This window comes from Saimiri boliviensis, chromosome 4, assembly GCF_048565385.1.
Source record: "Saimiri boliviensis isolate mSaiBol1 chromosome 4, mSaiBol1.pri, whole genome shotgun sequence".
Classification (NCBI taxonomy): Eukaryota; Metazoa; Chordata; class Mammalia; order Primates; family Cebidae; genus Saimiri; species Saimiri boliviensis.
In genome coordinates, this window is record NC_133452.1 from 165,029,029 (window position 1) to 165,056,672 (window position 27,644).

Below are 27,644 nucleotides of genomic sequence, written 5' to 3' on the forward strand. Positions count from 1 at the left end.
CAAATCCTTCATTCCACAAAGGAAACTAAGCTTAAAACAGTCAAGTTTTCTAATGTCACAAAGTGGCTTAATAACAATTGGATTAGTTCAGCTCAATGCACCTTCCATTCCATAGCATGATAGTGAAAATTTAAAAGATTTCAAGTAGTTTCTAAATCCACTCTGATTCTTCAGTACTTTATAAAAGGACAAACTAAAGTAAATATATCTCCTAAATTTATGATGTTCCTAGAATGGTCATATGCCAGGGTGCAGTCTCTGATGTTTGTTGAGAGCAGAGCGATATCTGAAGGATTTTCCACAATCATTACATCCAAAAGGCTTCTCTCCTGAATGAATTCTCTGGTGCTGAATGAGATATGTGCTCTGGCTAAAAGTCTTCCTGCATTCATTACAGTTATAAGGTTTCTCTCCAGTATGAGTATTCTGATGTTCAGTCAGATGAGTGCTCCGGCTAAAGGCTTTGTCACATTCATTGCACTTATAGGGTTTCTCTCCAGTGTGAATTCGTTGATGCTGAGTTAGATGGGAGCTCTGGCTAAAGGTCTTTTCACATTTATTACACTGGTAGGGTTTTTCTTCTGTGTGAGTTTTTTGATGTTGAGCAAGTGATGAACAATGTCGAAAGGCTTTACCACACTCAGCACACTCATAAGGCTTGGCTCCTGTATGAATTCTCTTATGTTGTGTAAGGTGTATGTTCTGGTTGAATGCTCTCCCACATTCATTACACTTGTAAGGCCGTTCTCCAGTATGGATCTTCCTATGTTGAATAAGGGATGAACCATAACTGAAGGTTTTCCCACATTCATGACACTGATATGGTTTCTCTCCAGTATGAATTCTTTCATGCTTAGCAAGAGATGAACTCCGAATAAAAGCTTTCCCACATTCTTTACATTCATAAGCTTTCTCTTGAGTATGAGTTTTCTGATGCTGATTAAGGTTTGAGAGATAACTGAAAGCCTTTCCACATTCACTGCATTCAAAGGGCTTTTCTCTTGTGTGAATTCTCCGATGTTGAGTAAGGGATGAGCAGTAACTGAAGGCCTTTCCACATTCATTGCATTTGTAAGGTTTTTCTCCGGTATGGATTTTCAGGTGTTGAGCAAGGGACGACCAGTAACTAAAAGATTTTCCACATTCCGCACAATCATAGGGTTTCTCCCCAGTATGTGTTTTTTGATGCTGGGTAAGGTTTGAGTGCTGGCTGAAGGCTTTCCCACATTCATTGCATTCGTACGGTTTTTCACCAGTATGAATCATATGATGACGGATAAAAGTTGAGGGCCCATTGAAGGCCTTTCCACATTCATTACATTTATAGGTTTTTTCTCCAGTATGAATTTTTTGATGTTGAGTAAGGTGTGTGCTCCTGGTGAAAGTTTTATCACATTCATCACATTTAAAAGGCTTTTCTCCTGTATGAATTTTCTGATGTTCCATAAAGTGGCCTCTCTGGCTAAAGGCTTTTCCACACTCATTACAAGTATATGGCTTCTCACCAGTATGAATTCTTTGATGCTGAACAAGATGGGTCCTCTGACTAAAGGCTTTCCCACATTCATCACATTTATATGGTTTTTCTCCAGTATGAATTCTTTGATGTTGAGTAAGAGATGGACCCTCAATGAAGCCTTTTCCACACTGATCACATTTATATGGTTTATCTCCAGTATGAATTCTTTGATGGTTGATAAGGTTTTCACTCCGGCTGAAGGCTTTTTCACATTCATTACATTTGTAGGGTTTTTCTCCAGTATGTGTTCTCTGATGACGAATAAGAGCTGAACAATAACTAAAAGCTTTCCCACATTCATTGCACTTACAAGATTTCTCTTTTTTAACTGGGTTTGAATTCTGTTTGATGCTTCTTTTAGTAGAGGTCTGTTCAGCAGATGGTTCTTGTGTTATAAGGTTTGAACCCACATTGATGCTCTTCCCAAATTCATTATGTACAGGACCTTTTTCCCAAGTGGGTATTGTCTTTTCAGTAACCTTCATTTCCTTTGGCAGTGTCTGCTGGTTTGCCTGCTGCCTCTCTAAACTGCCTTCATATTTCCAACTTTCTAGCACGTTGGAGCTCCAAGCATCATCTCTTTTGTGTTTTTCCACTATTACCTCTGGAGATAGGTCTTCTTCAGAAATGTCAGGCTGTGGGGCTGATACATTATCTTCAGGTCTTGTGTCCCAGTCTAAAAGAAAAAGAAAATCCCAGTGTTCTCTGAATAGAGAAAAAATAAACTGCTATTGGGGGAATAATCTAATGATACTAACGAATAAAGCCCTCAGAAAATTCTAATGGTTTTCAAATACATAGCCATTATTATTTGGGGAGAAAGATGGAAGGAGCTAAGGAGAATAAATAAAATATGAAAGTGGCAAAAGAAATGTCGAATTCAATTTTACAGATAATATCCAAGAACCAGTAAGGAACTACATTTAAGATAATAGTTGATTAAAAAGGAGACAACAGAGATGGGCTAAGAGTAGACAGAGATAAACTGAAACTGAAGGAGGCAGTTTGAATTGGGATTCCTTGCTAATAAACAACAAAACAAAAATCCAAGAACCACGATTTAAAGACAGAACAAACAGGAAAGATGAATTAACTAAGACCCTACGTGTTTTAGCCTGGAACACTGAAGAAATAATTACATCATTGGTAGATATGGGAGAGTTGTAAATAGTAGAGGAAATAATTTAGCAGGGAGAAACTAACAAGTTGAAGTCTAGGCATTTTGAGAATCAAGAAAAGAAATGGAGGGCTGGATTATACTAGTGTCTATGGAAGTGAAAGATGCCAACATCAGAATAACAGGATGTTCAAATGTAGGATGGAAAGTATCAGCTATAAAGAGGAAGGACAAGAATAGCTAAAGCCTTAGAAATATAAGTGAAAAAGAACAGAGGCAGAGAGAAGATCCTTGAGAATAGTTAGGGTAATAGAATTAATATATTAATGAAAGAAAGCAGTTTATCAACAAACACACAAAACAGTAGAAGAAATACAACCAGAGAAGTATATAATCAGGAAGCAAACTGTTGCCCAAAACAAGTGAGATGACAACTAAAAGAAGCAGGGTAGTCAATGCTGGCAATATGCTTAAAGAACAAAGCTGCGCGTAAAACAGCATTTCTTCAGTTTCAATGGTATCGGGAGTTTACAGCAGACTCCAAAGGATCCTGAGTATTTCCCATACTGCAAGCCCGGTCACTATCACTACCACTATCACTGCAAGCATGAGCACCGGGGCAGACCCCAGAGCTGCCTAGCATCCCCTCCACACCTGGTACTACAGGTAATAGCACAGCAAGTATTAGTGTAGACAGCATCGTAGGAGCAGAATTTCAGCAGCAGGGACAAGATCAATACAATACAAACTTTGGGAACAGCCCATTGTTCAAGAAATCAATATGTTTTCATCAACAGAAATGACGCCAAGGAAGGTATGTTTGCATAGCAGGTGGCCATAAAGAATACCTCTGGAAGTACTTCACAGTCAAAGATATGGAGACCATGGAGTCTGATGCTGTTAAACAACAGTGCCCGGAAGTGGCAGATCTCCAACCCTGGTTGGGGTTCCACTTGAAGGCAACATGAAACAGACCATGGCTGCTATCATCCACGTTGTCATGTCCTCTACTCAGTAACCAACAGAATTACTGGAATATAAGGGGTAGGGCAAAGAATGAAGGGATGGAGAAAGTTCCAGAAGACCAGATTGAACAATACCATCCTTATTGCAGAAAGTAATTGCCCCTTTACTACATATAAAGTCGACAGACATTGACCACAGTATTCTGACGTCCCATGCATGGAGAAGTAATCGAGGATGTTGACAACCAGGAGGCAAGAGAAAGGTAGAGCAGTGAGACAGATACGTATCAGGGTTACAGATCATGATTCTGAGAGGCCAGATCATCAAGACAGCTCCGAGAAGATGGCAGCGAAGAGGGTGAGGGAGACCATGTAGCCTACGCCCAGGGCTAGTGGTCACCTCGATGGACGTACTGTCACAGTGTCAGTTACCTGTAGAGATAGCTACAAAACTATACATCATTATTGTAACGACAAAAGCCACCCACTCACCAGCTAAGAATAAATCTATTCTAGATGCTGATAAAGAGAATTGAGGGCTGATTTACCACGAATATCATTATCAGGTCAAATTCCAGCAATAAAAAGTAACCAAAAGAATGCAGCTAAATATCTCAAGTGCTTGCCTTCTGTTCACTGACAACCAGGTAACTGGAACTGTACGCATTATCTATGCTACATGGGTGGGGGGGCAAGGAATTATTTTTGCCTAAATAAATCTTTTTGGTAAAAAGTATTTTTAAAAAAGCTTAAGGTTTTCAATATACATTTAAATGGTTTAAAATGGTTTTCTATCTGGTCAAGTTCTGATTTTTTAAAACTTCATATTTAGTTTGTAATAAAACTTGGACAACTTGCTTTTTCCAAAAGTTAACTAACCATATGCCTCAGTTAATAAAGTTCTTATTATTTTTTTTAAATTAAGCTTTCTAAAGTATGTTCCATGAAATCATTCTAAGGGAAAGATTTTAAAGATGTGATACGAAAAAAAGGTATTCACAGTTAGAGGTAGGGCAGGGTTGGGGGATGTTACATTCTATGCAACCCTGTTGAACATTCATAACAACTAACTGCCTATTAAAAAAAAAAAAAATCTCTCAGTGGTACTCCAGTTAGAAACTTGCTAAAATGTGAACATGGCACACATTTTTCCCTCATAAAGAAGAACCTCGCCTACATCTCATTAACTCTAGAGTTGTATCCCTTACCTAGAATGACTAGGTTTCTATATTTTTCCAGGGTCAGGTCCTTAGGTTACTTCATGCAGTTTGGAAACGAATGACTTAGAAGAAGGTTATTCATAATTTAAAAGACAGTATGATAAAGTCATAAAATCAGAAGCTAGCTGGGTGCAGTGGCTCAAACCTGTAATTGTAGCATTTTAGGAGGCTAGGCAGGCAGATCACTGGAGCTTGAGCCCAGGAGTTCAAGACCAGCCTGGGCAACATGGTGAAACCCTGTCTCCACTAAAAATACAAAAATTAGCCAGGCGTGGTCGGATGCACCTGGAAGTACAGGTGCATCCGACCACGCCTGGCTAATTTTTGTATTTTTTTTTTGTACTTGGGTGCCTTTGGTGGAAGGATTGCTTTAGCCTCAGAGGCAGAAGCTGCAGTCAGCCAAGATTACACCACTGCACTCTAGCCTGGGCAACAGAGTAAGACCCTGTCTCAAAAAAAAAAAAAAAAATTAGAAGTTATACATGTTACCAGGAAAGGATTAGGTGATAAAGAAATGAAGCCTGCAGGTATGGAGTTCATTTTTGTTGAGTTTGGTTGGGAATGAAAAGAGAGACTGAATGGTGGCCAGAAAGATTAATATTGTGGAGTAAATCTATTTGGAAATATAGGTTATATATTTCTACTTAAAGGAACTAGGAATGGAGCCTGTAGATCCAAAATAAAAAAAAATCTTTAAGGATTGAAAAGTATGGTGATAATTATGAGATCATGGTCCCAAAAGAAGTAGAAAGAGATGTAATTCAGAGTCCAGTTCGAGAGGTGGACTTCATAAAAAGGTAGGAAGGACAGCTCCTCAAAAAGGGGCATAAGATAGACTATACTGTAACAATTAGTGACAAAACAAAGCATAAGGAAATCCAGAAAACTGATGGTTTCCCATTTCTGTACAAGAAATACTTTAAAAGGAAGGAAGTACATTTACACTTCGGACATAAAATCCTCCCTTATCAGGCTGACAGAGTTAATGACATTCATCTGCTGGCATCTATTACTTACCTGCACAGGTACCTACTGGAATGCTTGGCTCCATGATCCATGGCTCTGTCCCTTGCTCTAACTGGGAAATCACATCAGGTTTGGAAACCTGGAGTCCTGTTCATTGGGGAAAAAAGAAAGGAACCTGCAGTAAGGGAAGAGTACCTTATCAGAACTCAATCACCACTTTGTCTTTAGAAGAAATGACATGTAGTAAAAATTGATGGGAGCGGATGGCATATCGAGCTTCAGTGTTACCAGTTCCCAGACATGGTGGGAGTATAATTTGGGAACTGACCTGGGTTCAGGAAAATTATTATTTTGTCCTCTGCTTGCAAGGATGGTAGAAACCTTTTCAAAACCTTTCAAAATTTAGAAATTGTTGGTTACTAAACTTGAAGGCCAACTCCCCTGAGCACAAGAGAGAACCCTCCTCCTCTCTACCCCTTGATATTAACTCAGAGAAGTTATCCTTACCTATAGAGACCAGGTGTGTATAATTTTCCAATGTCACATCCCTGAACAAGTCTCTCTGGCCAGGATCGAGCTGTTTCCATTCTTCCTGGGTAAAGTCCACTATCACATCCTTGAAAGTCACTGATTCCTGAAATACCAAACATATTTCTGCTTAGCCATCAGCATTTGCCTAGGAAAGGGGTAAAGTTAGCAATACTGACAGAAGTAAGGCAGTCTATTGGATGTCTGCAAAATGAACTCGACATTTTCTCCTCTAAAATAAATGTAAAAACAGTGCTTCACCCATTGGGTTATTTTAAGAATTAAATAAAATGTTCCATGTGAAATGCTTAATTTAACGTACGGCATATAAAAAGGACTCAGTCAATATGAACATTGTTATTGTCGTCCTTCATCATCATCATTCTCATCATGATTTCTGTGTTCCAAGATATGTTAAATATTAATGGTTAAACTATTATCTATAATATTTTTTACTACCTACAATGTGCAAGAATAGCCAATGGTTTTTCGAAAAAGAGAGGTGAAAAGACTTGCCCTAATATATTTCAATAGATAAAACAATTACAAAATGGCCTAGTATGGAAAACAAAATGAAATAAATAAAATAGACAATCTAGAAACACTCATATTTATAAGAGTTGAAAGGCATTAAGCAGCTTTCAAACTCGTTAAAAGTTAATTAATTAAAAGTAAGTTCAAAGTTAAAAGTGAAATTAGTTAAGATGGATTAGTCACTAAATCATACCATAACAAATGACTCTGTATGAAAAAAAACTAAGGTGAGATCCTTACTTCACAACATACACAAAAAATTCCTACCAAGCTAAAGATGAAATTTTAAAGAAAAAGTCAAAATAAAATAGAATTAAAAACAGGAAAATACTTATATAAACTTGAAATCTGGAAGGCAAAACTTACGACAGAGAAAGAGATCAGTAGATATAACCACGTAACAATGTAAAACATTTATAAGACATCATAAACAAAAGGCAATTGAACTAAAAAGCTTCTGCCCGGTAAAGAAAACAATCTACAGAGTTCAAGATAACCCACAGAAGGGGCGAAAATATTTGCAAACTATTCATCTCACAAGGGATTAATATCCAGAATATATTCAAATCAACAGCAAAAAAACAAAAATAATACCATTAAAAAGTGGGTGAAGTATCTGAATAAGCATTTCTCAAAAGAAGACATATAAACACCCAAATATATGAAAAACGCTCAACATCACTAAATGCAAATCAAAACCATAATGAGATATCATCTCACCCCAGTTAGTTAAAGAGAAAAAAAAGTAACAAATGCTGGCAAGGATACAGCACTGGTGGAAATGTAAATTAGTACAACCATTATGGAAAACAGTTTGCACCGTCTCAAAAAAACTTCAGAACTACCATATGATCCAGCAATCCCACTAATGGGTATTTATCCAAAGTGAAGGAAATCAGTATACCAAGAGACACATGCACCCCCACGTTTGCTGCATCTCTACTGACCACAGGTAAGCTGCAGAATCAATCTAAACGTCCATCAACAGATGAATGGAAAAAGAAAATGTGGTATATACACACAATGGAATGCCATTCAGCCGTTAAAAAATAAAATCTTGTCATTAGTGGTAACATGGATGAACCTGCAGGACATTATGTTAAATGAAATAAGCCAGGCACAGAAAGATAAATAGTGCATGTTCTCATTCATATATAGGAGCAAACAAAAACAAAACAAACTCATAGATAGTAGAATTCTGCTTACTAGAAGCTGGGAAGGGTAGTGAGGAGGGAAGGCTAGGGAAAGGCTGGTTGACAGTTACAAAGTGACAGGTAGATAGAAGGAATAAGTTTCAGTGTCTGTAGCACTATAGGGTTAATATGGTTAACAATAATTTAGAGTATAATCACAGAAAAGTAGAAGAGAGGATTCTGAATGTTCACAACCCAAAGAAATGATAAATGTTCAAGGTGATGGATATGCTAATTATTCCTGATTTTATCATTACACATTGTATTCATGTATCAAAATATCATTCTGTGTCCCATGGCTATCTACAATTACTACATGTCAACTAAAAATTAAGTAGGGGGAAAAAAGATGAACTACCCACAACAATAACAACAATAAAGGCCAACAACCCAAATAGGCAAGTCACTAAAGAAAATGTGAAACCGTGAAAAGATGCCCCACTGCCCTAAAAATATAGTTTAACAGTAAAATATCAGACTGGGTAACACTGCTGAAATGCTCATGTGTACTTTGGTGGAAACGGAACCCAAATGCAATCTATCTGGGGGCAACCTGCCTAGATCTATCAAAACTTAAATGGATATACCATTCGATCTGGTCTTCCTGCTTCCAGGACTCTATTCTTCAGAAACACCTCGAGGTAAAAAGACATATGTACAATTGCCATTGCAACATCATTTGTGTGGACGGAAAAAAATCAGACTTACATGTCTATTAGTAAGATAGCGGTTGAAAAATATATGGCACATCCATACTAAAACACTTTTATGTAGACATTTATCAAATGAGGTATATCTATATGTACTCATTAGAAAATACGTACACATTAAAACCAGGAGGCCAGGAATGGTGGCTCACACCTGTAATCTCAACACTTTGGGAGACCAAGGTGGGAGGACTGCTTGAGCCCAGGAGTTAGTTAAAGACAACCTGCACAACACAGTGAGATCTCATCAGCACTAAAAATAAAAATAAAAATGAAATAAGTTGGGCATGGTGGCATGCACCTGTATTCGCAGCTCCTCAGGAAGCTGAGGTGGGAGGATTGCTTCAGCCCAGAAATTTGAGGTTGCAGTGATCTGTGATCATACCACTGCACTCTAGGATATGATCCTCCTTTTCTTTCTATGAATAGAAAGTTAGTTTATATGTAAACAAACAAAAAAATCTGAAAGGATACTCAACCAAATACTATTGGTGGGACTGGGTAGTGGGACCTACAGGCAATGCAGGGAACTTCCTGCTTTTTTTTATCACTATGTATTTAAAACTAAGTGAGAGAGCATTAACTTTGTTCTAAAAAATAAAAATGTATTAAATCATTAGGACTTTCCCTCTAACTATGACAAAGCAACTGGGCTAGCTCTCCCAGTGTAAATAAAACTGAACAATATATCTGAAACAAGTGTTTTCATATTTTGAACAGCAGGCAGGACAGAAGTGATTCTGAGAGAAGGGAAACACTAAGGCAAGCCCCAGAATCCCCTTAATTTTTTGCCTGAGGCACTGTCCAGACTGCAGAGCAGGGAGGCCGAGCTCTACCAAATCAGTGGTCCTACTGAGCTGAGGAGATAAAGTTGAAAGTTCACAACTACTGAGGCAGGGAAGCTGCAGGATAGATGGAGAGGAGGGAGCTGCAGAGAAAAGAAATACCACAAATCTGGTGTAAATACAATCTCCACCGGCAATGCAAAGTTACCAACATAACTGCATAGAGAAGTTATGTGCACAGTCAGCTCCCACAGACAGCTCCAGGACACTTTAGGAGCAGGGCAGGTCCAGACTGTGAGCAAAGAGTTTAAACAGCAGGTCTCACTGGCTCATTCCTTGATAAATTCCACGATGCCTAGATCCTTGGTTCTGACTCTTGAACAAGCCCTGAAAATGAAACTTTTGAATGCTTCCATGGTCACTGATTATTGACAAATTCTGTGTGCCTAGTCACTGATTAATGGTGTTATTCTGTGTGCCCAGAGCACTGGGACAAGAGATACCAAACTGTCTACCTTGTTTAAAGAAATACGAAAATTAATGATGTGTACCAGGTACCTAGTGTGGGGCCTATACTATAGCTGGTCACATGGCAGGTGAAGGCCAATGTGATCGGCAACCTTTATGAATTCTGGACTCCAAGACCTAAGCAGGACTCCCTGGGTAGACATTTCTCATGTTTCTGTGGCTCACAGTACGACAGAAAGTGCATCAGCATGACCATCACAGGGGTAGGACTTGGAAGCCTATACCTGATTTCTCTGGACTCTGCTTATGAATATTCCTTTCCTTCTGATCCTCTGTTGTATATTTTGCTGTAATATTCTTTAGCTGTGGTTTATGCTACTGAGTCATATGAATCATCCCAACAAATCACTGAACTAAAGCATGGTCACGTGTCCTTGAAACACAGCCCTGGAGTAAGGCTATGCTAGATCAGCCCTAACAGTGCTTACAGTTTGAAATACAAATGTCAAAAGTATCAAGCTGTAGCCAAGATGGAGTTAACACTAATTGGATTTACTCTCCTGCGTGAAATAAATAATAAATTCAGACAAAATGAAACAAAAGTTTCCAACACACTGAACCTCAGGTAACAAAGAAAAGTGATCTCTGAGAAACAAATGAGGTGAGAGACCTACAATTGCTCTAGCTTACTGCCTTGAGAGTTTCCAAACACAGGAGGAACCCAGCAGATTCCTGGAACTAAAGAGGTAGAGCTGAGAGTTTGGGAAAATCAAGGTGACTAGAGTTCACAGGACACAGTACTAGAGAGGAGAGAGGTACACAAAGAAGGAAGGAAAACTCCAGAGATTCCCTCTTGAGTATTGAGAAAAGTACCAATCTGTGCATAGGTGAGATGAGACTATCCGAGGCCAGTGAAAGAATCACCTAAAAGGATTCCGGAGACCAGCACCAGCACTCAAAAATAAATACATCAATCAAAATGGAAAACTTCATAATTCATGAGGCATTGGGTAGAATACTCAGAATGCTCCTGCCTCTATAGTGGGGAATAAATAGCCTGAAACCAAATGTTGTTCTGGGCCCACCTAACAAATCTTAAAAGGCCTGAAAGGAACACACTGTTTCCAGTAACTTAACTGCATCCCAGAATAAGGCTCAAGAATATGTTATATGAATATAAAAATATGCAGAACCCAATAAGGTAAAATTCAGCATGTGGCATCCAGTCAAAGATTATCAGGCAATGCAGAGAAGTAGGAAAATACAACACATAGTAAGGAGAAAAATTATCAATTAAAATCAACCCAGAGGTGTTAGAGTTACCAGACAAACATCAAAAGATTTTATGATTGTATTCCTATGTTCAAAACTTTAGGCAGAGATATGGAAGACACTAAAAACAAAACAAAACAAAAAAACCTAAATGGAACTTCTAGAGCTGAAAATGAGAATGTTTTGAGATTTTAAAAAATACACCAGGTAGTATTAACAGAAGAGTAAGCATTGAAGAAGAGAGATTAGTTAACTTCAAAGACACAGAACTCGAAGCTATTCAAAATAAAAGAAAAAAATAATTAAAAAAATAAAGATCCTTGGGGAGCACCAGGAGAACTTTAAGTGGACTACTTTACGTGTAACTGGAGTGTGGGGTTGCAGGAGGAAGTGGGAGCGGACCAGAAAACATTTTTCAGGAAATAACAGCTGATTCTTTTCCAAACTTGATGATAACATACAAAAGAAATTGCACCAAAATATATCATAATCAAATAGCTCTAACTCAGTGACAGAAAAAAATCTTACAAGTAATCAGAGGCAAAAAGACCATAAATATAAACACACAAAGATAAAAACAGTAACTTTTTTTGTTAGAAACAATGCAAGCAAGGAGACACTGAGCAACATCAAATACCAAAAAGAAGAAATCTGTCACACTAGAATTCATAAACAAGGGCAAAATAAAGACCTCTTTAGATAGAGAAACCTGAAAGCATTAATCACAGCAGACCTACACTACAAGAAATGTTAAAGGAAGTCCTTCAACCAGAAAAAAAGATAGCAGATGGAAATATGGATCGACACTAAGGTTTCTCAACCTTAGTGCTACTGATATTTGGACCAGATGATTCTAACCGTGCTTACAGTTTGAAATTTAGATTAGTGTGCGGGCCTGTCCTGTGTATGGATACATCACTGGCCTCAACCCACTCGATGCTAATGGCACTCCCAACCAAGACACAACAATCAAAAAAGTCCCCTAACACTCCCAAATGTGTCCTTGGGGAGCAAAATCACTCACAATTGTGAAACACTGATTTATAAAAACGAACAAAGAATACCAAAATGGTCATTACACAATAAGCATTTTAATAATTATATACAATTATTTTCTTATTATTTAAATATCTTTCAAAAATAATTGGCTGTTTAAAGAAAACCAAATATGGGATTTACAACATATGTAACAATTAAAATATACGGCAACAATAGCGTAAAAACTGCAGTGTGGGGGAATGGAAATATACTATTCTAAGTGAAATGGAATATCACTTGAAAGTAAATGATGATTAAAACAAATATGAATCCCTAAAGCAACGAATAAAATAGCATAATCGCTAACAAACCAATGAAGGAGATAAAATAGAATCATAAGAATATTCAATCCAAAAGGAGGTAAGAATAGAAGGAAAAAAAAGACAATACAAACAGAAAACAAACAGCAAGGAAAAAAGGCTTATCCATATCAAAAGTCACATGATATTTCAATGTAACACATTACATGTAAGATCATATTGAATACAAACGGTCTAAACACCCCAAGAGCACAGATTTCCAGATTGGATTAAGAAAAAAGCAAAACCCAACTACATGTTGCTTCTAAGTAACTCACTTTAAAGATATAAATAAATTAAAAGCCAAAAGATATCAAAATACATGCCATATATCAAAGTAAATTTCAAGCAAACGATATTACCAGACACTAAAAAGGCCACTTTTCAATGATAAAGGAGTCAACTGATTAAGAGAACATACAGTCCTAAATGTTTATGTACCTAATAACAAAGCTTCAAAATTTGCGATGCAAATATTGTTAAAATAGCAAGGAGAAACAGACAAACCCACAACAGTCTGAGATTTCAATACCCCCTTCACAATAACGATAAAACTAAAAAACCACAAAAATTAGCTGGGCATGGTGGCAGGCGCCTGTAGTCCCAGCTACTCGGGAGGCTCTGGCAGGAGAATTGCTTGAACCCGGGAGGCAGAGATTGTAGTGAGCTGAGATCATGCCACTGCACTCCAACCTGATGCCTGGTGACAGAATGAGACTCTGTCTCAAAAAAAAAAAAAAAAAGCTGACAGAAAAAACATTCATGTATGCTATACTAAAAGAAATTTATTTGGCTCCAAATCAGGTGGCAAAATTGCCATGCTTCATAATTGTAAGCTAATTTTGAGTGCGCCATGAATCAGAATGATGTCACGCAGCTCATTTCAATAAAGCAACTGAGGGCAAACTAAGGTGCAGGAAATCACAGAACTTTGTGTTTTAGTTCATCACATCACTATTTACACTTTCTAGAATTCTAAGGCTAGTTACCAGAAATATATGTGTGCAGTAGAATTATAATATTTTAGGAAGGGTTGGAGAGAGAGCAGAGCACAGCTGGCTGGGCCATCATGGCAGAAGTTCTTATTTATTACCGCTAAGCCCCATGTAGACGATGGTGACTGTGCAACCTGCTTTTAAAAAAAAAAAGCAAAATAAAAGACACATTAAAAGGTCAAATGCAAAAAAAAAAAAAAAAAAAGAGTTGAACAACACTATCAACCAAGTTGACCCAACTGTTATCTGTGGTATATACAATAAGGCCCTCCCAAAGATGTCCATGTGGCAACCCCTGAAACCTGTGAATATGTTACCTAACATGGCATAAAAGACTTTACGAATGATCAGGTTAAGAACTTTGAGTGGGGAAATTATTCTATATTACATGGGTGAGCCTAGGGTAATCACAAGGGTCCTTATAAGAGGGAGGTAAGCACATCAGAGTAGGAGTACAAAGACAGAAGACAAATCAGAGTCAGAGAGAGAGAGAGAGAAAGAGAGAGAGAGAGAGAGAGAGAGAGAGAGAGAGAGAGAGAGAGAAACGTGAAGATACCACAGCGCTAGACTTGAAGATAGAATAAGTAGACAGAATCCAAGAAACACAGCAGCCTCTAGAAGCTGGAAAAGGCAAGGAATAGATTCTTCCCTTAGAATCTTCAGATGAATGCTGCCCTGCTGCCCTAACAACCTATTGTGGACTTTAGACTTCTAAAACCGTGAGTAGATTGTATTGTTTTACGACAACTAAGCTTATGGCAATTAATTATAGCAGCAATAGAAAACTAATACATCTATAGAACACTGTATAAAACAATAGCAAAATATACATTCTTTTCAAGTGCTGATAGTTTACCAAGATGGACCATACTCTAAGACAAAAAAAAACAAAAAACAAAAAACAAGTCTTAATACATTTAAAAGGATTCAAGTCATACAAGATGTTTTCTGATTCTGAATATTTTTATTCTCTTGATTGTGGTAATGGTTTCACGAATTTATGTCAAAACATATTCAATTATATATTTTAAATATGTGCAGTTTATTGTCACAATATACCCCCCAGTTAAAAAAAAAAGTAATACCAAAAGTACTTGAGCTGAAAGTGGGGAGAACTGGTACCATTTCTTTGTTAAGAAGAATCAGTTATGGGACAGGAATTAAGCAGGGGGTAAAGTTTAAGAAGGAGGAGGGTTTGAGGTTGACGATGGCTGGTGAGCAATTGTTACCTTTTTTGTCTAAGTTCTCAATCAGTTATCAGTTTTTCCTAAAACATCCAGGTCACTTTTCCATTAAAAATCATTAATGGTTCATAAATGGCCTATATAATAAAGCCTTCAACTTCTCATCCAGGTATTTGAGGCTTTCATATTCCTAATTGCATTCAATCATTTGTGTACCACTTGCCATAAACCATCTGTTCCAAATTTTTCTGAATTCTGTGTAACAGCTGTTAATTCTTACTTATGAACTTCTGCTTATAATCTTCTCTATACCTTAGAATCCATACCCCCACCCCCACTGCCTTACTTGTTCAGATATCCAAAAGTCACCGATATCCCCCATCCTCCGTGAAACTCTAATCCCTCCAGACCACACACACTTTTCCATTCTCTAATATGCACAGTATTCATTTCACCTTTCTTACATTTACCTGTTTTGTTTTCTAGTAGTCTTTTTGGTCCGTTTTGGGGCCAGATGTGATGGTTTATGCCTGTAATCCCAGCACTTTAGGAGGCTGAGGCAGGCGGATCATGAGGTCAGGAGTTCGAGACCAGCCTGGCCAGCATGGTGAAACCCTGTTCCTACTAAAAGTACAAATAATTACCTGGGCATGGTGGCACACCTGTAGTCCCAGCTAGTTGGGAGGCTGAGGCAGGAGAACTGCTTGAACCCGGCAGGTGGAGGCTGCAGTAAGCTAAGATTGCACCACTGCACTCCAGCCTGGGTGACAGAGCAAGACTCTGTCTCAGGAAAAAAAAAAAAAAAAAAAAAAAAAATCAAGTTTTGTACTTCTTTTGCTCTCCCATCCTTGGAGCATGGCAAGATACTAAGCAAGACGTAAGTGGTGAATATATTAGTTAAAGCTGGAGAGGCAGAGCTAGGAATGAGGTTACTAGACAGATAAGAGCCCAGAATGGATTCCAGCATTGATTTTTGATTTTTATAAAAAGAAAAGAAGAAAGAAAGAGAGAGAAAGAAAGAAAATACACAATCACCTTCCAAAGAATAAAATGACATTTCAAGAAATCTCATCTTACCTGAAAACTGGCTGACGAGAGCAGAGTATGTCCCCCTTGGAGAAGGGCGGAGTCTGGGGAGGACAGATCTAGGGGAAGAAGCAGCACCATATGACTTCTGTTCAATTTAGCTATTACCAGCAATCCATAAATGCCATTTACTTTTCTTTTTGAAAGTAATAGAAACTATGCCATTTCTTTTATATTTTAGGATGCAAAAAAAGATACAAGATAACTGGGGCCCTGGTACCCTCCGCAGTAGGCTTAGGAGGTAAGGCATTGCTTTATGATTCAGTTTTGTATCTAGACACTTAGTGGTCATATGTATTATAAAACTCAATTTATGTTCCTCATTAGGTGAGGCAAACTATTTCTGCTGCCTTTTCTCTGCTACATATAAAATATAAAGAAATAATCAGATTACTTTGCAAAAGTCTTCACAGGCTCTTTGAAAACTATGCTATTAATGTAAATTAAAGATCACAATGACATAAGCTACTTACTCTACCCACCCAATAGAATGTCTTAAATGAAACAGACATGGTCAATGCTAATTGCTGGTGAGACTATAAAGCAATTAGAACTTTTTTCATTGGTATATAGTATAAATTTATCAACCACTTATGAAAACTGTTTCATACTTTATACTAAGCTAAACATATGACTATCCTATGACTCAGCAATTCCACTCCTGTCCTTACATCCATAGAAATGCTTATGTCCACCAAAGACTTGTACAAGGATCTTCACTGCAGATTTATTCATAGTTATCTCAGAACTGGAAACAACTCAAATGCCTTTTAACAGAATACAGCATAAACAACCATGGTACTTTCATACAATGGATTATTTCAAAATATAAGAGCTACTAACATGACAACATGGATGCATCTCATAAACATAATGTTGAGCAAAATAAGCCAGACACAAAAGAATGCATACTGTATGACTATATTTATATTAAGTTCAAAAACCAACCAAACTGATCTACGGTCATAAAAGTTAGAACAGTACTCCTGGAGGGATAACTGAGTGGGCAGAGGCACAGAAGACTTCTGGGCATTAGAAACATTCCATATCTTGGTTATACTAGTTTACACATACATAAAAATTTAAAAAGCTATACCCTGTACAATATTTGTGTACTTTACTGTATATAACTTATACCGTAATAAACAAACAAAAACTTTGCTCTTGGGGCAATCCATTCACAGAAGTAGTTGACAGGAAAGCCTGATTCTCAAAATGACTTGTCTGGTAATTAATTATTTATAAGTATACAAGTCCTTTGTCTTCTTTAGGCTTCAATTTCCTCATTTTTAAAAGGCTAGAGGCAAATGTCTAACAAACATACCTTTCAAAATTGTCTTAAAGAGGTCATGGTAAGGAAGACCAAAGTAGGTATACCTGTTTCCACAAAGAAGTAAGACAAGAAGAATTTTCTCTTCTTAGAAATTTAATGTATGTAGAACGACTAGTGAGGGAAAATGTCTCTGGATATAAAATTTGAATTAGAGACATGAGGTGTGAAATAGAAAGACTAACAATGCTGTAGGAGATGCTTGGTAAAAAAACAAGAAAAAATCAAAACAGGTAAGGGTCAAGATGGGTATTTATGAGCACACACAAAGTCATGAGATAGTGGCAATAAGACAAGTGAATTTACACCTGAAAAAATGAAGGGAAACCCAATCTAAAGACAGTGGGGAACATGAACAAAAAGAAAAGCTCAACAATCAAATGGACAGAACCCAAGTAATTTCAGGGGATCTAAATTGTGCCACTAAGGTGCAAGGACAATCTCTTTGGGATGCCACCATCAGGATAGGTCAGTGCCATTTGATTTTAGTTCCAAGATTCAAATTCCAGAGAGACCTATCTGGCCTAATGTGGGTTTTAAGACCAAGCCTTGGTTAAAAGACAGTTGGGTAAAATTTACCCAAAATGATCTGATAGAAAGAGACAGACTATGAGATGGATTATTCTATGTGATGCAATCATTTTGAGTGTGAAACCTGATGGAAACTGTAGCTAAATCAAAAGGAAGAGAGAAAAAAATCAAAAGCAGCACCACACTGGCCACAGTATTCCTTGGACAGCTTAGGCAGGTGGGAGTGAAATAGTATGGAAAAACGTAAGTGGTTTCAACTGTGGCTAAGTATGTAAGTTTCATTTTGTAAAAAATGTATTAATCAAGAAATTCTTATATTAATGGTGTCATGCCTCAGAAAGTAGGGGAAGCAATAAAGGAAACTATTATGCTCAACTTGATTTTGACCAGTAAGGAAAAACTGTTTCGTAACAGAAGTCTTTAGAAAAAAAGGAAGATGTTATCTTGGGAATCAACAGTGAAAACAAATGTTCTACATGCACAGACAGGTACCCAAGACTTTAGGAAAACAGAATCAACAGAAATGTCTCAGGTAAGATGCTTTTTATTCCAAGTAACAGAAACCAATAGAACCGAAAACAGTAACAGTTACTGTTTTTGAAACAACTGTGTGCCTGGCACATAGTAAATGCTTAGTATGTGCTACAAATACTATGATTACAAGGAACAGAGGCTCAGTTTAGTTAATCATAATGATAAAATTGTGAGAAATCCCCAAAAAATAAAAAGCAAAGGCTTTTAATGAAACTACTTTGGCTGATTTAATTCTTAGAAACTTAGAAGAAGAATAATTTTAAAAAAAACTTTAAAAAGACTTGAAGAACAAAAAAATTGAAAAGAAGTATGAACCAAACCTACATAAGACTTCTAATGATATTTTTAACAAAAGCAAAAAAAAAAAAAAAAAAAAAAAAGGACTGCATGATAATAGGTTAAGCCAAACTTGACTGCACAGCCATACCTACAGAAGGTAAAGACAACACCAATGCAGATGGAAGTCTACAGGGACATGTCATAAGCCTCTACCTTTACTCTGACCTGTTCGATGACATGCAGGAAGAAATAGAAGGAATATTCATCAAATCTGCTAGCGGCATTAAGTCGGAAATGACAGTTAAAATAACTGTCAGTTAAAATAATTTAGTGAATAACTAAATTAGGATTCACAATCATTCTGAAAGCCTAAAACATGTGACCAAAAAATCGAACAATCATAAATATAAATCCTGACATTAAGAATGATAACAATTCCATTACATTAGAATGGTGTAAATCTAGATTACTGCAGTTTATGTAAAAAAGATCTAAAGTTTACAGTACATCATTTATAGCTTTTAAAGCAAATGCGATCTGATGCCAAAGAGCAGAAGCCTAAACCGAGTCAGAGTAGTACATTATTCTTTCAGGTACTTTTACATTATTCTTTCAGGTACTTTTCAAAGCACATCCAAAGAATATGTTTACCATTAGGCACTGCATTTTAAGAAAAATGCTGATAAGCAGGAGAGTTTTCAGAGAAGAGGTCTAGATACATCACATAGACCAATCAAAAGAAGTGAGGCTGAATTGCTTAGAAAAGAATTTATGAGGAGGAGTTGTAACAGCTGAACTCACATACCTTAAGGGCAGCAACGTGAAAGAAAGAACAGTTTTCTTTTCTTTGGAAGACAAAGAACAGAACTAAGATCAATACAAAAGTTACAGGGACGATACATCTGTTTAATGTAAGAAACTAAAAAAGAAAGCCAACAAGGGAATAGTCTGCACCCAAAATGGTGAGTTTGATGCCACACTAGTTCTGGCATAGGGTTGACAGACAGCCATCTACCAAGGATATTTCAAAACAGACTCTTTCGTTGAAGGGATAATTACCAAAATGTCTTCTGACTTCAAGATTATAATTTTAATATTTAATATCTAGAAGTCATGTGGGGATGGATCACAGATATTCTGAATCATACGTCTTTTCATTCCCCAGTGGCACGAAAGAAAAAAACTCTTCCCCCAAGTATCTCACTATAAAATAAATAAGAATCTCTTCCTACAGTGTAATTCGGTTTCTTTGCTAATCCCTAAGCATAGCGTTCCTTCCTTCCAGCTCTCCTGCTCTGATCTCAAGTATTTGATCCTCCAGTCATGACTGTTCTCAAGCCTCCGTGACCCCGCTCTCTCCCAAGTCGACCCCACTACCTTCCATCTCAGGAGCTCATCCCGTTCCTCAGGAACCTGGACACCAGGGTTCGCCAGGCAGCGTTCCTTCAGCTGGTACCTCGGTCTGGAACTCAGATGTCTAGCTCCCCTTGCAGGGAGTCTGCAACACGCTCAGGTTGTCTACCCTAAAAGACACAGGATGTCGTCAGCGCACACGTCACACAATCACACAGCAGAGTCTCGCAGAGTGACCAAGAGGACCTACACAAGAGAAGAGCCCCAACAGAGCACCAGAGCGGCGTGTGGCACTCCGATGAACAAAACCAGAGTGGAGATCGGGTGCTCAGGTTCTGCCTCAGACCCAAAAAAGCCTTGGTGCCACCCTAGAATCTGGCCAGGGGCATCCACAGACCTGCTGTGTTCCCTCTGGGCACATTTGCGGCTCACACGCCTGCAAGCTCTGATGACACGAAGACACACCTGTTGCGGGGTGTTAAAGCTGGAAGGTGGAGCAGCAGGGCGGGGCCCGGCACCCGACTTTCCCTTAGGCCAGAACAAAAGAACAAAGCCCTCCAAGGGATCGGGGCGGGACCGCCCCGCAGAGGAAGGCGAGATGCGCGCCCTTCGAGGACGCCCCGGCTTGCTCCTGCAGAGGCCTCTAAGCGCGAAACCAGAAGGGTGACGTCACGGGCCCGGAGGGCTGGCTGTTGCCATGGTGATACCTGAGCTCCCCTCCCCCTCTGGCGACCCGCACACTCCGATCCCGGGTCCGGAAGCGGTTTGACCGTCACCAGACCTAAGGCAGGGAGCCGAGGCAGCTGGACGTGGAGAGCGCCAACCTCTTTCCACGCCTACAACCGGCTTCAACGATCACTTCCGGTCGTGAGGAGCGAGCCCCGCCCCGCACGCCGGCGCCGCTTTCCCAGAATGCTCCGCGGCGCGGTCCCAGAGCTTCATTTCCTGCAGGTCTCGGCCGCGGCGTGTGTTCGCCCTGCGCGGGCCGCGCGCTGTCGCTGCCGGGCGTTTGCTCCTGTTTCAGGTACGCGTGTGCGTTGTAGTGACTCTGAAACTTGCCTGACTGAACGGATCCTAGGAAATACACGTGTACACAGAGTTTAAAACGCAAACAAGCGTTACTTTAGCACACGTTCTACCTTGTGTTTTCTTACTCCTTTGTCATTTTGGAAATAGTCGTTACCCATTAAAATTATTTTCACGACTCTCAGTGGAGTGGCGAGCAACATTTTTTTTTTGAGACAGGGTCTCGCTCTGTCACCGAGACGGCGGTGTGGTGGTGCGATCTCGGCGCACGGCAGCCTCTGCCTCCCGGATTCAAGCGGTTCTCCCACCCCTCCTGCCCCACCATGTTTTTGTAGTGCTTAAGGAAACCCACAGGTGATATTCCCAAGCTTTGCCCCTTAGTAGAGCATTTTATATGCCTGTCAGCGAGCACATAGCTGAGAGTGTAGTCCAAGGCCAGTCTGTCACTATGTGGTTGGCAGAAGAAAGAATCCAACAAATCGGATTTTATATTTAAGACATGGCACTTGCATTTTATTGTGCTGGCGTGCATTCCCAGCATTTGCATAAGAGGCCAAGGTCAAGTCTCTCAGCTTGCTGGCTGACAAAGCATTAAACCTGGAAGTCCTAACGCTGAGTATATGAAAAGCAATTACAGTCAGGAAAAAGGGAACAATATTTAGAAGTCTGTAAGAGCAGATTTCAGAAAACATCTGTAGGAACTAAAAAATAATTTCAGAATACCAAATTTGGAGAATACTAAACAATTTGATGTCCTCCGTAGAGTACAAGAAAACATGGGATGGATGGAACAGGAAAGAAAGCTGTGAGAGAACAGGCTTCTAACAAAAAGGACAAAAAATATATAGCAAGCCTATTTAAAATGCAGCAACATAAAGTCATTCTGGAGAAAAACTGAATTGATGCTGTGGGACAGTGAACCATTTATGTATGCGATATTATTTTGTTTTGTTTTGTTTTTGAGAGGAATCTTGCTCTATTGCCCAGGCTGGAGTGCACTAGTGGGATCTCAACTCACTGCAACCTTTGCCTCCTGGGTTCAAGTGATTCTTCCGCCTCAACTCCCCAAGTAACTGGACAATATTCTTTCAAAGCTTCTCTATGGGCCGGGCGCGGTGGCTCATGCCTGTAATCCCAGCACGTTGGGAGGCCAAGGCGGGCGGATTACTTGAGGTCGGGAGTTGGAGATCAGCCTGACCAACATGGAGAAACCCCGTCTCTACTAAAAATAAAAAATAAAAAATAAATCAGCCGGACGTGGTGGCGCATGCCTGTAATCCTAGCTACTCTGGAGGCTGAGGCAGGAGAATTGCTAGAACCCACAGAGCGGAGATTGCGATGAGCTGAGCTCGCCCCACTGCACTCCAGCCTGGGTAACAAGAAAGAAACTCCATCTAAACAAACAAACAAAATTTATGATTCAAAAAGAAAGGGTGAATATCACTGAATAAGAGAAAGTGATAGATATGAAGGGCAGAGGATAGAAAGACAACATGTGGATAATTGGCAATCAAGGAGAAACTAGATAAAATCAGCTATCATTTAACACTTTCTGTGTGCCAGGCAGCATTTTAAATGCCTGTATTAACTTAACGAAGTTACTTCTTTATTATTATTTGTACTTTAAAATAAAGGAAATTGAGGCATAGGTAGGTTGTGTGACTTTCAAGGTCAGGAAGGCAGTAAATGGGGAACCTGTGAGTGGAAGTTTAGTAATCTGGTCCCAAGCACTCTTAATCTCTAATGCTAGATTCCCTAGTAAAGAGATTTTTTTTTTAATTCCTGAGTTTTAAGAAGAATACATGTGCATATGAAACACTTCAGGCCTGGCATGAAGATTCATACCTGTAATCCTGGGAGCATCACTTGAGGCCAGGAGTTGGAGGCCTGCCTGGGTAACATAGCCAGACCCTACCTCTACAAAAATTTTTTTATGTTAGCTGGGCATGATGGCATGCACCTGTAGTCCCAATTACTCAGGAGGCTGAAGTGGGAGGACCACTTGAGCCCAGAAGTTTGAGACTAGTGTGCTATGATGGTGCACTGTACTCCTGCCTGGGTGACAGAGGGAGACCTGTCCCCCTCCCAACACCAACAACAAAAGAAAACAAAAACTAAAAACAGGCCAGGTTCGGTGGTTCACACCTGTAATCCCAGCACTTTGGGAGGCCAAGGCAGGTGGATCACTTGAGGTCAGGAGTTCAGACCAGCCTGGTCAACATGGCAAAATCCTGTCTCTACTAAAAATACAAAAATTACCTGGACATGGTAGTGGACATGGGTAATCCGAGCTACTTGGGATGCTGAGGCAGGAGAATTGCTTGAACCCGGGAGGTAGAGATTGCAGTGAACTAAGATCGCATCACTGTAATCCATCCTGGGTGATGAAAGGAGACTCTGTCTCAACAACAACAACAAAACAAAACAAACACTTCATAATATTCCAGAAAGAGAGACCCAGGCATATGCTGGCAAAGAAAATGTAAAACTACAAAGGGAAAAACAAAAGCCCTACAAACAACCAAAAAGCTAAATGATTACAAAGGATCAAAAGTCAAGATGCCTTTATCTCCCTTTTGCTACATTAAGAGCTAAGAAACACTGGAATGATAACTGCGGGGAAATATCTGTGACCCAGATTTTTACGTCAGCCAAGTTGTCTTTCATACATAGAGGCCTAAGAAATAAATTTTAGAATTGAGTAAGTTTTAGATAACAACACCTTAACTTTTTAAATTTGTTACTATTTTTTTAGAGACCAGGTTTCACCATTTTGGCCTGACTGGTCTCCAACTCCTAGGCTCAAGTGATTCTTCCTCCTTGGCCTCCAAAAATGCTGGAATGGCAGGTGTGAGCCACCACATCTGACCCTAAATTTGTTTTATTTGGCCAGTACAACTGTTTGTGGTCATTTGTTTTGGCAGCCCTGAAAAATTGACATAAATTTTACTACTGGGGAGTGGGGTGCTGCTATAATAAATGCCTAAAAATGTGGAAATGCCTTTGGCATTTGGTAATGGGTAGAAGCTGGTAGAATTCTGAGGCATGTGAATTTTAAAAGCCTAGATTGTCTTGAGAAAATGGTAGAAATGTGAACATTAAAGTCAGATTCTGGTGAGAGCTCATTTGGAAGTGTGGGACATGATAGAGAAAGTTTTAGTCATCTTAGAGAATGCATGTATTGTCATGAAGAGAACATTGCTTTTTAAAAAAAAAAAATTTAGAACAATGAAAAGACAAGTCATAGACTGGGAGGAAATATTTACAACATACATATCTGATAAAGGACTGGTATCCAAAATATGTAAGAACTCCTAAAAGTCAACAGTAAGGAAACAAACTGATTAAAAAATAGGCCAAAGATCCTAACAGCTGTCTCCAAAGAAGATATGCAGACGGAAAATATGCATATAAAAAGGTGCTCCACATCATATGTCCTCAGGGAAATGCAAATTAAAACAGTAGAGGCCGGGCGTGGCTCATGCCTGTAATCCCAGGACTTTGGGAGGCCAAGTTGGACTGATCACCAGGACAAGAAATCAAGACCATCCTGGCCAACATGGTTAAACCCCATCTCTACTAAAAATATAAAAATTAGCTGGGCATGGTGGCGTGTGCCTGTAGTCCCAGCTACTCAGGAGGCTGAGGCAGGAGAATTGGTTGAACATGGCAGGAAGAGGTTGCAGTGAGCCAAGATTGTACCACTGCACTCCAGCCTGGTGACAGAGCGAGACTCCATCTAAAAAAAAATGAGATGCCACTATACACCTATCAAAATGGCCAAAATCCAGAACCCGGACCAATACCAAATGCTGACAAGGATGTGGAGCAACAGAAACTTTCATTCATTGCTGATGGGAATGCAAAACATTAGAGCCACGTTGGGGGACAGTTTGACAATTTCTTACAAAACGAAACATACCATTACCATGGGATCTAGTCATTGTGTTCCTTGGTATTTGTGCAAAGGACTTGAAAAGGTATGCGCACACAAAACCTGCCCAAGAATGTTAATAGCAGCTTTTTTCGTGATAGTCAAAACTTGGAAGCAACTAAGATGTCCTCCAGTACGTGAACGAATACATAAACTAAGGTACATTCAGACAATGAAATATTCAGTAAGGACAAGAAATGAGCAATCCAGCTACCAAAAAGGAAGAAAAACAGAAAAACATTAAATGCATATTGCTGAGTGAAAGAAGTCAATCTGGAAAAGGCTACATACTGTGTAATTTCATCTATGTAATGTTTCCGAAAAGGCTAATATATGGAAAAAGCAAAGTTCAGTGGTTGCCAGAGGTTTAGGGGGAGGGAGAGAAGAAAGAATAAGTGACTTTCATTGGATTTTTAAGGCAGTCACACCATTCTGTATGATTTTGTAATGGTGGATACATGTTGTTATACGTTTGTTACAACCCGTAGAATATACAGCATAAAGAGAGAACCATAATGTCAACTATGGTCTTTAGTTAATAATAATTTATCAGCATTTGCTCATCAGTTGTAACAAATGTACTACACTAATGCAAGAAGGAAGGAGTATACTAAAACTCTACTTTCCACTCAATTTTTCTGTCAACCTAAAACTCGTCCAAAAATTTTCTGTTAATTTTTTTTTTTTTTTTTTTTGAGATAGAGTTTCGCTCTTGTTACCCAGGCTGGAGTGCAATGGTGCGATCTCGGCTCACTGCAACCTCCGCCTCCTGGGTTCAAGCAATTCTCCTGCCTCAGCCTCCTGAGTAGCTGGGATTACAGGCACGCGCTACCATGCCCAGCTAATTTTTTGTATTTTTAGTAGAGACGGGGTTTCACCATGTTGACGAGGATGTTCTCGATCTCTCGACCTCGTGATCCACCGGCTTCAGCCTCCCAAAGTGCTGGGATTACAGGCTTGAGCCACCGCACCCGGCCGTTAATTTTAAAATATAAGAATTTTAAAGATGCTTATGGTAAGGTCTCAGAAGGAAATGAATGACATGTAATTAGAAACTGAAGGAATGGTGGTGATCTTTTTATAAAGTGGCAGAGACTTGGCTGAATTGTATTCTGCAGTTGGGTGGAAAACAGAATTTATAAATAATGAACTTGAGTATTTAGCTGAGAAGACTTCTGAGTAAAATGTGAAATGTGCAGTCCGGTTAGTTATTGCTGTTATGGTGAAATGTATGAGGAAAGAGATAAGCTGAGGAAGGAAATATTCAGCAAAAAAAACCCCCAGCTCTGATGACTTGGAAAATTTTTAGCCATACCTTATACAAATGAGGCTTTCAATACATGTTGAGGACACAGAAAGATAGAATTTCTGTTTTCAGTGACTTCTTTATCTCTATGTGGCCCAAAGTGGCCTCAACTCCTGGCCTCAGGCAATCCTCCCACCTCACCTCCCTAAATGCTGGGATTACAATCCATAAGCCACTGCACCCAGCCCTCAGAAACCTTTGTGCTTAAAAAAGCAACTCAGCAAAATCCAAAGCAGCTAGTGATATATTTGAACTAAAATTATTAATCAACTGTTGGCTTGTTTGTTTTACAGTAACAATGACTAGGCCATAGCTGCATTCTTATCTGCTTTACTGGGCTGAAAAGAAAAGCATGGTGGAATGGATCTCAGTAAAGGTAGACAGTCAGGACTTGGTTGCAGGAAACAAAAACTAGTCCAGTTTCTATGTTAGCCCTAAATTAGAAACAAATCAAATGTCCTTTTGTACTTAAAAAGACACATTGTCCATTTTTTAAAAAAATACGAAGAATACCAAATAAAAGTTTTTTCTACAAGGAAAAAAAAAATACCTGGGAGTGGTGATGCACGCTTCTAGTCCTAGCTACGCTGGAGGCTGAGGAAGAAGGCTGGCTTGTGCCCAAGAGTTCAAGTTACAGTAAGCCATGATAGTGCAACTGCACTCCAGTCTGTGTGACAGAGAAAGACCCTGATTCTAAAAAAATGAAAAAAATTTTTTACAATAGATTTTTTATATTTCTTTGGTATCTAACGTTATTCAAAGCTAGAGTTGCAAATGACTTCAGCAAAAAAAAAAAAAAAAAAAAAAGATAAGCTTGATAAAAATATGTCCACCAAATAAAAAGGATGTGATATGAACTATGAACAGTAGTCTACAGCACAACTTATATTTGTAGGGACACCTGGCTGTCCCATCTAACTGCTTCATGGCTATCCCCTCGAATTACGGTCTTCCATAGAAATAGTGAATTTCTTCTAGTCTTCTTTTGAGCCTGTATGGGTGAGAGAATCTTTTTTTCTCCGCTCCGGAGGTTGGACATTTAAGTCTGAGACATGAAGCTGCCAGTAGACAGATGAACAGAAGAAAAGGCCTACACATTTATTGTGCACGTATTCACAGGGGTCCCAGAAAGTGTGAGAGAGACTCAAAGAAGGGGCACATGGCCCAAGCTTAAATAGGGCTTGCAGCTGCATAAAGAAATAGGGGCTTGAAGGCTCCTGGAAGGTGGTGGTGGCAAGAAGCAATGGGAGGGTAAGGGGAGCAACTGCTCTGGAAACAAAGCTTGTCCTATTACACAGATAAAGCCTCTCAGGTGAAGAAAAGAACAGAACTGTCTGGGCGAGATGTCCAGGGCGTGGAGACCTTTCGTTTTCTCTCCTGGAATCTGAGTGAATCTTCTCTGGTTAATACAGATTCCAGTGAGAGGGTTCATGACAATCTCCTTCTGGAGGAACTTCCCTAAATAAAGTAAGGGA

The 27,644-nt window shown here is 39.1% G+C and overlaps 1 protein-coding gene across 2 annotated transcripts; it reads right to left on the reverse strand.

The window, feature by feature from the left end:
* Positions 1-237: 237 nt before the first annotated feature.
* On the reverse strand, positions 238-20,814 carry ZNF184 (zinc finger protein 184). Of its 2 annotated transcripts, none has more exons than XM_003944804.3 (6): positions 20,611-20,814; positions 19,928-20,073; positions 15,868-15,935; positions 6,295-6,421; positions 5,839-5,934; positions 238-2,195 (listed from the first exon to the last, which is right to left on the reverse strand). In XM_003944804.3, exons 2-6 carry the CDS (start codon positions 19,932-19,934, stop codon positions 238-240), a joined length of 2,256 nt encoding a protein of 751 aa, XP_003944853.2. In that variant the 5' UTR covers positions 19,935-20,073; positions 20,611-20,814. The 2 variants fall into 2 exon arrangements, with proteins under 2 accessions (XP_003944853.2, XP_003944854.2); XM_003944805.4 differs by having other exon boundaries at positions 20,369-20,814.
* Between the last annotated feature and the right edge of the window lie 6,830 nt (positions 20,815-27,644).

Bases quoted from the DNA above. Each gene is read 5' to 3' on its own strand.
- ZNF184 (XM_003944804.3), bottom strand. The intron at 6,422-15,867 runs GTAAGATGAGAT...TTGGTATTTCAG, and splicing joins TCTCGTCAGCCAGTTTTCAG to GAATCAGTGACTTTCAAGGA. The intron at 5,935-6,294 runs GTAAGGATAACT...CCCAATGAACAG, and splicing joins TACACACCTGGTCTCTATAG to GACTCCAGGTTTCCAAACCT.